The sequence below is a fragment of the Bombina bombina genome, chromosome 1 (genome assembly GCF_027579735.1).
Source record: "Bombina bombina isolate aBomBom1 chromosome 1, aBomBom1.pri, whole genome shotgun sequence".
In the NCBI taxonomy this organism is placed as follows: domain Eukaryota; kingdom Metazoa; phylum Chordata; class Amphibia; order Anura; family Bombinatoridae; genus Bombina; species Bombina bombina.
The window spans coordinates 456,266,959-456,279,109 of NC_069499.1; the positions used below are offsets into that span (position 1 = coordinate 456,266,959).

Below are 12,151 nucleotides of genomic sequence, written 5' to 3' on the forward strand. Positions count from 1 at the left end.
CTGATTGGATCGAATTCTATCAGCCAATCGGAATTGAAGGGATGCCATCTTGGATGACGTCACTTAAAGGACCCGTCATTGTTGAAGAAGACTCCGGATGAAGAGGATGCTCCGCGTCTTGAAGATGGAGCCGCTCCCCGCCGGATGGATGAAGATAGAAGATGCCGTCTGGATGAAGACTTCTGCCCGTCTGGAGGACCTCTTCTGCCCGGCTTGGATGAAGACTTCTGCCCATCTGGAGGACTACTTCTACCCATCTGGAGGACCACTTCTGCCCGTCTGGAGGACCACTTCTGCCGGCTTTGTTGAGGACTTCAGCCCGGTTGGGTGAAGACGTCTCAAGGTAGGGTGATCTTCAAGGGGTTAGTGTTAGTTTTTTTTTAAGGGGGGATTGGGTGGGTTTTAGAGTAGGGTTGGTTGTGTGGGTGGTGGGTTTTAATGTTGGGGGGGTTGTAATTTTTTTTTACAGGTAAAAGAGCTGATTACTTTGGAGCAATGTCCCACAAAAGGCCCTTTTAAGGGCTATTTGTAATTTAGTGTAGGGTAGGGTTTTTTTTATTTTGGGGGGCTTTTTTATTCTGTTAGGGGGAATAGAGTAGGTGTAATTAGTTTAAAAATCTTGTAATTATTTTATTACTTTCTGTAATTTAGTGGGTTTTTTTTTTTGTATAGTTAATAACTATTTAATAACTATTGTACCTAGTTAAAATAAATATAAAGTTGCCTGTAAAATAAAAATAATCCCTAACATAGCTACAATGTAACTATTAGTTATATTGTAGCTATATTAGGGTTTATTTTATAGGTAAGTATTTAGTTTTAAATAGGAATTATTTATTTAATGATAGGAATTTTCAGTTAAATTTATTTAAATTATATTTAAGTTAGGGGATGTTAGGGGTTAATAAATGTAATATAGTGGCGGCGGTTTAGGGGGGGACAGATTAGGGGTTAATAAATATAATGTAGGTGGCGGCGGTGTGGGGGGGCAGATTAGGGGTTAATAAATATAATGTAGGTGGCGGTGGGCTCCGGAAGCGGCGGTTTAGGGGTTAAACACTTTATTTCGTTGCGGCGGGGTCTGTGAACGGCGGTTTAGGGTTTAAAGAGTTTATTAGAGTGGCGGTGGACTCCGGGAGCGGCGGTTTAGGGGTTAATAAGTATAATGTAGGTGGTAGCAGTTTTAGGGGGCAGCAGATTAGGGGTGTTTAGACTCGGGGTACATGTTAGGGTGTTAGGTGTAAACATTCCAATAGGAATCAATGGGATATCTATCCAGGGCGGCGGATAGAAAACCAGGTACGTTGGGCCAGAATAGTGCCGAGCGTACCTGGTAGACTTTTGATAACTAGCAAAAGTAGTCAGATTGTGCCGAACTTGCATTCGTAACATCTGTAATGACGTAAGCATCGATCTGTGTCAGACTGAGTCCAGCGGATCGTATGTTACATCACAAAATTTTACTTTTGCCGGTGTGTAGGGTTTGATAAATAAGGGGAATCAAGCTCGCCACAAATACGCTGCGGAATTCCAGCATATTTGTGGTTGATGGCTTGATAAATAGATGCCTATAAGAAAATCTTGCTATGAACATACTTATGGTAATTGTTCACATTTTCTTCATCCAAGATTCATCTATTTAAAAAAAAAAATGGTTTTATGTTTGCAGATGATAATGTGATAACTATTTATTTATATTGACCAACAATGCATGTGCTTAAAATGATGGCAAAAAAATAGAGATAAACATTACACACCCAGTTCATTAAAATATATACTTGTAAAATTCTATCAATGAATACATAAAAAAAATACTTAACTAAATCACAACACTAGTTTCATCTCATAATTTTCCATTTTTCATACCTAAGTGAATAAATGAAAAAAATATTTCCCCTATTTAAACGTTACTTGCAATTAATTAAACTCTAGGGTATTTCAGTAACAATTTCTTGTTGACCTATTTATTTACAAGATTTACTCTAAAACTTGGATTTCAAAGAAGTGCCTGTTCACTTCTGTCTTTTGAAAGTTGTAATAACCTTTTGAGGATAAAAGTAAGAATTCTTTGTAGATGGAAATTATTATTACTATCATTGTACAGAGCTGCTTCACTGGGTTCCTTCTTCAAATAATATTGTTTACTTGAAGAAAAAACGGCAGGGTTTTCGAATAACTGTACAAGAAAATGTAATCAGCAAAGTCTCACAACGTGATATGGTAATATTTAGTAAGAACTTCTGAAGATGGAATATACACAAAAGATTGTTCAAGAGTGGAACTTTATTTCTAAATGTTAATATAAAGGGGCATGAAAAACAAAATGTTTCTTTCATGATTTATATAGAGCATATAATTTTATGTAACTTTCCAATTTACTTCTATTATCAAATTTGATTCATTGGCTGTGTATTCTTTGTAAAAGGAGCAGCCATAAACTGCTGTGAGCTAGCTCAACATATCAGGTGAGGCAAAGGCAAGAGGCATATGTGCAGCGACAAATCAGCAGCCAACGACAAATAGTGCATTACGGCTCCTAAACCTTCCTAGGTATGCTTTTCAACAAATTATTCCAAGAGAAAAAAGCAAATTAGATAAAATAAGTAAAATGGAAATTTGGTTAAAATGACATGCTCTATCTAAATCATAAAAAAAAGAAAAATTTTGACCTTATTGTCTCTTTAATCTTAGAGGCACACAGAAGTAAAAACTACACAGGAGTTGTATCTTTTTTAACAACTAATTGACAAGACAAATACTATCATCTATTATGTCACTACATCAAAGCATACAACCTATTTTAAAGGAATATTGTTGCCAAGAAGATTTGCAGCTACTTAGCACTCCCATTTGAGTATTAGCCTTGCTAGAAGTAATTTTTTTGCGTGCATCTGGTAGTGCGCATATTACAAGTTGAAAGTAAAAAGTTTGTGTGCGAGCGAAGCCCAACATGCGTTAACTTCTGGACTTAGGATATCATGACTGCACTAATGTAGTTTGCCCTCAGACTTCAATGGAGAGCGCAAAAAAAAAAACCTAACACTTATCACTTGCGCATTAACCCAACAGGAGTTATTAATATTTCACATTCCAATGTTCTTCACATACAGGAATGTTATTTTTATTTTAAATACATATATATATATATATATATATATATATATATATATATATACCTATACCTGTATATCTATTCCTATGTAAAATATGCGTGTTTCATTCTTTAGGTCTAACGCAGTGTCAGGTTTGCACACATGAAAACATTAATCTTACAGCATGTTTTTGAAATATTAAATATAAAATATTAAAAAATATTAATAACAATTAATAAAGTATCTATAATATTTTTTTATAATTATTAATATTTTTTAATATTTAACCCCTTAAGGACCACAGCACTTTTACATTTTCTGACTGTTTGGGACCAAGGCTATTTTTAAATTTTTGCTGTTTTTGTGTTTAGCTGTAATTTTCCTCTTACTCATTTACTGTACCCACACATATTATATAATGTTTTTCTCCCCATTAAATGGACTTTCTAAAGATACTATTATTTTCATCATATCTTATATTTTACTATAAATAAAACACACACTTTTTCTAACTTTGACTCCCAAAATCTATTACATATCTACAACCACCAAAAAACAACCAAAATAAATAGGGGCATATTTATCAAGCTCCGAATGGAGCTTGATGCCCCGTGTTTCTGGCGAGCGTGCAGGCTCGCCAGAAACAGCAGTTATGAAGCAGCGGTCACAAAGACCGCTGCTCCATAACCTGTCCGTCTGCTCTGAGCAGGCGGACAGACATCGCCGGAAATCAACCCGATTGAGTACGATCGGGTTGATTGACACCTCCCTGCTGACGGCCTATTGGCCGCGAGTCTGCAGGGGGCGGTGTTGCACCAGCAGCTCTTGTGAGCTGCTGGTGCAATGCTGAATATGGCGAGCATATTGCTCGCCGTATTCAGCGAGGTCTGTCGGACCTGATCCGCACTGTCGGATCAGGTCCGACAAACCTTGATAACTAGAGGCCATAGTCTCTAAATTTTGTCCTAAGTTTAGAAATACCCAATGTTTACAAGTTGTATATCATTTTTTTTAGTAGACAACCCAAAGTATTGATCTAGGCCCATTTTGGTATATTTCATGCCACCATTTCACTGCCAAATGCCAAATAAAAAAAAACGTTCACTTTTTCACAAACTTTAGGTTTCTCATAAAAAGCATTTTTTTCCCTCCAATTGATTCTGCAGTGTTGGATCCCCTCTTAGCCCCCAACCTCCCTGATCCCCACCATACAGCTCTCTAGCCCTCCCCTCTCTACCTATTTGCCACCATCTTGGGTACTGGCAGCTGTTTGCCAGTACCCAGTTTGCCCTCCAAAAATGTGTATTTTTTTTTATTAAAATAAGATATTTTCTGTAGTGTAGCTGCCCCCCCCCCCCCTCAATATCCTTCCTCCCTCCCACTCCCAGATCCCTTGCCCAACATCCCAGATAGCCCCACCATCGCCATCCAGAAAATTTTATTTACAATGAATACTTAAGATTTGGTGCTCATGCATGCGCACACGCAACCCCCCGTCCGGAACAAGAACCCAGGATATCGATGGGTTGCCCACCCGCCTCCATGCTGCTGCTCCCACCCACCAACGCTCGGCACCATCAATGCCCGATGCAGAGAGGGCCTCAGAGTGGCTCTCTCTGCATCGGTGGTTAAAAAAAGGTATTGCAGTGATGCCTCAATGCCAAGGCATCACTGCAACACCTTGAAGTGGTTGGAAGTGATCACGATCGCTAACTGACAGTTTTTGTAGGACATACCCTGTACGTCCTTGGTTGTTAAGGGGTTAAATAACACGCCTTAGATTACTGTTTTCATGTGTGCTAACCCAACACGTGTTAGTCCTAAAGCATGAAACACGAAGCGCAATATGCATATTTTACATTTGATATTCTTTAAATAGATTTTTTTAAAATTTATATTAGTAAATATATATTTATATATAAGTCACAATGTTAAAAGGATATTAAACCCAATTTGTTTTTCTTTCATGATTCAGATAGAGCATGCAATTTTCAGCAACTTTCTAATTTACTCCTATTATCAAATTTTCTTCATTCTGTTGGTATCTTTATTTGAAAAAGTAGGAAAGTAAGCTTAGGAGCCCACCTATTGTTCAGCACCCTGGCTAGTGCTTGCTATTTGATGGCTACATTTAGCCACCAATAAGCAAGTGCTACCCAGGTTCGGAACCAAAAATGGGCCAGCTCCTGAATATACATTGTTGCTTTTCAAATAAAGTTACCAAGATAATGAAGAAAAAGAGTGAATTAGGAAGTTGTTTAAAATTGCATGCTCTGTCTGAATCATGAAAGTTTAATTTTGACTTTAGTGTTCCTTTAATTTAAAATATATATCAATAGGAATAGATATACAGGTAAAAATATATATAGAAATATGTATTTAACCTATAAATAACATTTTCCTGCATGTGAAGAACACTGGAAGGTGAAATACACACTAAAACGCATTATTAAATATAATTATGGAATTATTTTACAGACACATACACATATATTATAGCCCTTTGCATCCAAATACATGGCAATATACCAAATACATTTGAACCCTTATAAATATTGTTTATTGTTATATGAATGTAACACTTTATTTTAGTGTATTTATTTTGTGTTTGGTGCAATTCTTCTTTAACTCACTACCCCTTACACAAGATTGTCAGTCGCGCTAACCCGGTGAGCATAAATTGAGATTGCGCTCTTGTGTTCTCACATACTTGTAATACAAGTGCTATTTCATGTACAAAAAGCCGAATAATTTATATCTCTTGCACGCAACATGTCACTAAACTAGCCAAGAAACAATCTGTTAAGGAAATGATAAGCAGCAGGTATGATAGAAAAAAATTAGAATTTAAATGGAAAATATAAGAAAACTTGTTATAAAAATGCTTAACATGGTGATTACTAAAGGTTTCTTCATCTTTTTAAAACATGTTTTAAAATACCCTTTTTTATTTGAACAAAAATTAGTATTTAAAATTTTTATTTTTGTTTTAAACAGATTAATCTTAGATGAAGACATCTGCTTTTTCTTGTCAGGCTCGGGGAACCTTGTCCCAGGCTTAAACATAGTAGTGGGATTTGTCCCTCTGTCATTAATTATAAATAATGTAGTATGCAAAAATGACTGTCTTACTAGTTTCAATTTAAATTTAAACCTATCATGTAACCTTTATTCCATAAATATTTATTTTAACATATGTAATTGGAGCTCTTACATATGAAATGTATGTAGTTTCAGCAGTGCATCCCTAGCCACAGAGAAGAAAAAGTGGTAAAAAAAATAAATAGATAAAAACATACGCATTGTATATACAATACCTATACCCATATTGGTCTTGGTCTTAGAAAGGAAGCTGTAAAATGCCAGTATGTAAAAGGTAAGATTTAAAATACAAATTGTAAACAATATTTATTTATTGCATTGGATGTTTTACAATGAATTCTTTATTGGGCAGGTTGTACATATTATAACTATTGAAATAAAAATCACAGGCATTTAAATAACTCTACTATTCTTTCTATGAAGTTATACTTCATTTACCAGTTATGCCAGACTGCATTAATGAACAGGCATTAGTTATAAAGTTCATTCAGTTGATGGTTGTGCTAGAACATACATAAAGCACCTTTAAAACTTCAGATAAATATTACCTCTGGATATTGTGCTTCATTTATCAAGCTGCAGATGCAACTTCAAAACCTTTGAGATTCAGGCTGCAATCCTGCAAGACCTTAAAAGGCCACTAAAGGACACTGAACCCAATTTTTTTTTCTTTCGTGATTCAGATTGAGCATGAAAATTTTAAGCAACTTTCTAATTTATTCCTATTATCATTTTTTTTCATTCTCTTGGTATCTTTAATTGAAATGCAAGAATGTAAGTTTAGATGCCGGCCCATTTTTGGTGAACAACCTGGGTTGTTCTTGCTGATTGGTGGATAAATTCATCCACCAATAAAAAAGTGCTGTCCAGAGTTCTGAATCCCAAAAAAAGCTTAGATGCATTCTTTTTCAAATAAAGATAGCAAGAGAACAAAGAAACATTGATAATAGGAGTAAATTAGAAAGTTGCTTAAAATTACATGCTCTATCTGAATCACAAAAGAAAAAAAAATTGGTTTAAGTGTCCCTTTAAAGTTTTATGATTTAGATAAAGTATGCAATTTTTAAAAAAAACACTTTCCAATATACTTATATTATCAAAACGTGCCCATTCTTTTTATATGCACACTTTCTGAGGCTCCAGCTCCTAACAGGCTTGTGCAAAATTGCACAGTACATACTTTACCTTTATGCATTTTGTGATTGACTGATGGCTGTTACATGATACAATGGGAGGAAAAATTGGATCAATATTCTACTGCTCATTTCAAATTTAAAGTAAGTGCTATTGCATTGTCTATGTATTATGTATTTGTCATTTATAATTTATAATAGCATATATTTAGTGGTCCTTTTAGGGTGACAGGGTGATTGAGAAGCCCAACCAATTTGGGGAGAACGGGAGCTTGTCTGCCATGCTGGGTGGACAGGTTCCCATCTGGAACATTGTCTGAACAGAGTATGATAAACAAAGCACATATACAAATATCAATATTACTTTAACCTGTGTAAATAGATATATGTTAACCACAATCATAGTAAATTCCCTCATTGTAGATGTCCCTGTATGCATGAATATGTATTATTAATACATTTGTCTGTGTTAGAACTATTTTTTACAATATACCTTTAACTGAGTTTTCCACTATAATTTTATTTTGTAGAATAGTTGTTCCCTCCTTTTTTTAGACAAAGATAAAAAAAAAATGTTTTTTTAAGAAATTGTGGATGTAGATATACTCGTAGTTGTGAAGTTACATTTCAACTAATGTATATGAACAACAGCACTACAATAATTATGTTTATTTGGCATCTATAAAGACACAGTAATATATATTTTGAAATGAATTAAGAACCAGAAAGCCAAGTCAGCTGAAATTTGATTCTGAAGTGCAAGATTTATTAATTCTAATTTTAACCTTATTCATAGTCTAGGAGCCTTGATTCTTTTATATTATTGTGCTACCATCTCTGTTGGAAGTTATTCCATGAATCAATCACCCGTTATGTAAACAAGAACCTCCAAAAAAGTCTATAAAGTTAAATCCATCAGTAACAAACATATAATAATTATAAGCGGGTATGAAAAACACAGATTTTTTATTCTACTAAAAACACCTTCCAGGCTTACCACTGTGCCAGGTTGTATGTTGATGGGTATGCCAGTTTCATCCAACTGTCGGGGACATTATCAAAAAAAAGGGCTGACTGCAGTTGCTCCATTTCTGAGGATATTGCCAACTCGCCCTAACAAAATAAAACATTAGTGTACGGTAATTCTTGCTTTTCAGACAGTTTATGTAATAAAATGGCATAATAAATGCCAAACAGCACATTTTTCTTTAAAGAAATAAACAAGTTGCAGGTTCTTTCAGCTTTCATACGTCCTATTACTAAATACATTATTAAAGAGACATAGCTGAAAATAGGGAGAACTCATCTCACATAGATAAAGTTGGATTTATTCAGTAAAGCAACTTGCTATAATTTATTGTGAAGCATGCTCTTTTTTTTAAATAAATGTTTTTATTGATTTTTCAAAAATAAAACAATATAACAACGCTTGAAATCGTCAATTTATACATGGTTACAAATATTTTGTTTGTTTGGAAACATATATGTCCCAATCATTAATTGTAAGAACAAATGATATATGATAAGTGGATCATTTATATACAGATCGTTATTAAAGTAGGTATAATTTTATCCTTTACCTCTCATGATTTAACATGTGACGTTCTATGTGTCATTATAAGTCATTATTATAAAGAACTCAGTCTGGGAAAGGGGAGAAGGGAGAAGGAGAAAGAGATAGAGAAAAAAAAGGGGAGGGGGGTTGGAGGAAGACAATGAGATTGCTACTGTCCCATAATGTAGTTGTGCAGAGGGAAGTTAGTGCAAGAAAGGGCAGGTTATTTCATTAACCAGGTATCCCAGACCGACCAATACTTTTCCATTTGGTCAATGTAGTCAACCATTGCACTTATTTCAAGACGTGGAGGGTCTGTTTTTTTCCAGGCTCGAGCTATGCACAGTTTAGTAGCCGTTAAGATATATATCATCAGTCTCTTTGACGTATTTGGTAAATTTTTCCCCATAACATGTAATAAGGAGTTAGCAGGTGTCAGCGTGGGAATGAGGCCAAAATAGTTACATAGTATCTCAATGTCTTCCCACATTGGTGAAATCTTTGGGCATGTCCACCATATGTGTAGGTTAGAACCTACTTACCTGCACCCACGTCAGCAAAGAGGTGAAACTGTCGGAAACATTTTAGGTAGTCTAAGAGGAGTTCTGTGCCATTTTAATAATAGCTTAATATATACCTCTAACATGGTAACACAGTGTACAGTTTTTTTAGTCAAAAGGATAGCTCTATCCAAATCCCGGTCAGAGAAAGTGACCCCTAATTCTTTGCTCCACTCTTAAAGTTGCCAAGATAGTCCAGACGGGAGATTCAAGAGAAGGGAGTTGTAGTGAACTGTGAGTGGTTTTACTTTCCCATGCTGTGCCCTTCCTGGTGGAGTGTTTGGGGAAACCCCAAGTTTTAAGGAAACTAAATATCCGGAGGCTTTCGAAGGGCAACCAAGAGGGTATTGGGTCAAACCTCAGAGCAAGCGTATTGGTATTAATTAATGAGTTGTGTTCATATAAATTAGCTACAACTTCTAATCCTCCAAATATTTAGTCCTCAGCCGAATATTGGTGAGATCCCAAAATAAACCATGTAGATGATGGGCTGGGAATGGGTGGGGAGCTATCAAAGAGTGGCCTCTTAAGTTTTGCCAAATTGGCAGGTTGTGTTTTACAATTACGTTAGATATACTGAGGGAAAATATACTTCTGGCATAGAAGTTTTCGGATTGGTCAATAGAAGAGTAATATCATCTACACATAGGACTATTTTTTCCGGTTGCTTTGTGATGCGTATTCCCGTAATGTCATTGGATTGTTTAACTGCTTGAGCAAATGGTTCCATTACCATCGCAAAAATAAGCGGACAGCCCTGTCTTGTTCCATTACAAATTGAAAATTCCGGAGAGCAAAATCCCACCCCTCTAACTCTTGCATTAGCGGCAGAATAAAAGGCCATAATAGCTAGGATAAAAGGTTCAGGGAAATCAAATGTGCGGAGAACTTCCGATAAATAGTTCTATCTGACTCTGTCAAAGGCCTTCTCAGCGTCCAATGACAGAGCCAGCATTGGGATTCCCTTCTGTTGGGCTTCAGTAAATACTGCGATCAGTCTTCTGGTATTATCATAAATCCAACCTGATTGTAGTGAATTATAGAGGGTAAGAGGTGTACTATTCTACTTGCTATGAATTTTGAGTATAATAATTTAATATCGAGATTTATGAGAGATATAGGTCAAAAGTTGCCACAATCTGTTTCTTTCCCCGGCTTGGGAATTGGGATAATGGAGGCCTCTAGGGACTCTCTAAGAATATAACCTTCAGCTAATATCTCTTTAAAAACGTTTTTTAGTGCAGGTGTAAGTATTTAACTTAACTTCTTATAAAACGTTCCTGTGAAACCATCTGGCCCAGGTGCTTTGTTGTTTTGAATTTGTTTCAGAACCGTGATAATCTCCTCTGAAGAGAATGTTTGGGCCAGGGTAAGTCTGTCCTCTTCTGAGAGGGTGGGTAAGTTTAGTTCCCCAAGAAAAGCTGATATTTCTTGCTGTGGTGCAGCTCTTGGGTTCTCACTTCCTGCTATATCATATAGTTTTGCGTAATAGGATGCAAACAACTTACCTATATCTGCGGGTGCATACGCTTTTTGATCATTATATGTAAGAGATGGAATTCTAGCAATGGCTGCTCTCCGCCTTAATTTTTTTGCCAAAAGAGTGTCTGCTTTATTACTTTTAGAGTACATTAATTGTTTAAACTGTGTTGCTGCCACTTGCACTCTCTGAACCTCTCGAGCTTTAATAAGACTCTTGAGGTAAGTTATCTCTTCCGACAGGGCTGGTGTGGGATTGACTTTGTAAAGTCTATCTGCTTGTCTAAGATCACATGTCAATTTACCAAGCGCTGCCCTCAATTCTTTCATAAGTTTCGCCATTTTGCTGATACATAATCCACGGACACATGATTTAAGGGCTGACAATCTGATCTGATGTAATATCTCTCCCTCAGGATTATTTTGGAGATAGTCTACAATCATCTCTTGAATAGAACTCAAGAATAGTGGTTCTGACCAAAGATTTTGAGGGAACTTCCACATTGGCTTAGATGAGAGCGTCGTGTTCCCTGGAATTATTACAGAAACCGCATCGTGATTGGACCAAGAACAAGAAGATATTTTAGCATCCAAACCCTATTTAGGGTCTAAGAATCAGTAAAAAAAATAGTCTAATCGTGAATACGTCTGATGTGTTGGGGATAGGCACAAATAGTCTCTCTCCGTCGGATGAATGGATATCCATATGTCAAAGAGCTGGTATTGATATACGAGGTCCCTGAATTTAGGGGCAGAAGTGTTAGCAAAAGAGTCTGTGCCCCCTGGTTTTGAGGATCGCTTGTCTAATTCTGGGCCCCATACTAAGTTAAAATAGCCTCCAAGGATTAAAGTGGATGTAAATTTTTTACATATTGACCCTCAAAATCAGTTTTTATGGACTCCATTATCAATACCGCATATTTTTTTTTTATATGTACAGAACATATAACTTAATAATTACGTTACTAACTTTGCTCCGTTTTCATGCTCCGCTCCTCCCATCCATAACTTCCTTTATTTTCTGCGTATAACGACTAGAGCGGTCCCGCCCGCTCTATGACGTATCACTCTTGCGCGTTCACGACGGCTACAGTTTGTGCGCATGCGTTTGTAATTGAGTGCCGAATATGCGCATGCGTTTGTTATTGATTTTCCGGATCGCGCATGCGTTTCTTACTTACTTGCAGGTCCTGTGAAATACACTGAGGTTGTGAATGTGGGCTTTATATG

The 12,151-nt window shown here is 36.2% G+C and overlaps 1 protein-coding gene across 1 annotated transcript in view; it reads right to left on the reverse strand.

The window, feature by feature from the left end:
- Window positions 1-12,151, reverse strand: part of LOC128658546 (dynein axonemal heavy chain 11-like) — a 1,692,686-nt gene that overhangs the window by 47,802 nt on the left and 1,632,733 nt on the right. The window contains 1 exon segment of the mRNA XM_053712841.1: window positions 8,325-8,440. Coding sequence (XP_053568816.1) covers window positions 8,325-8,440 — 116 coding nt within the window.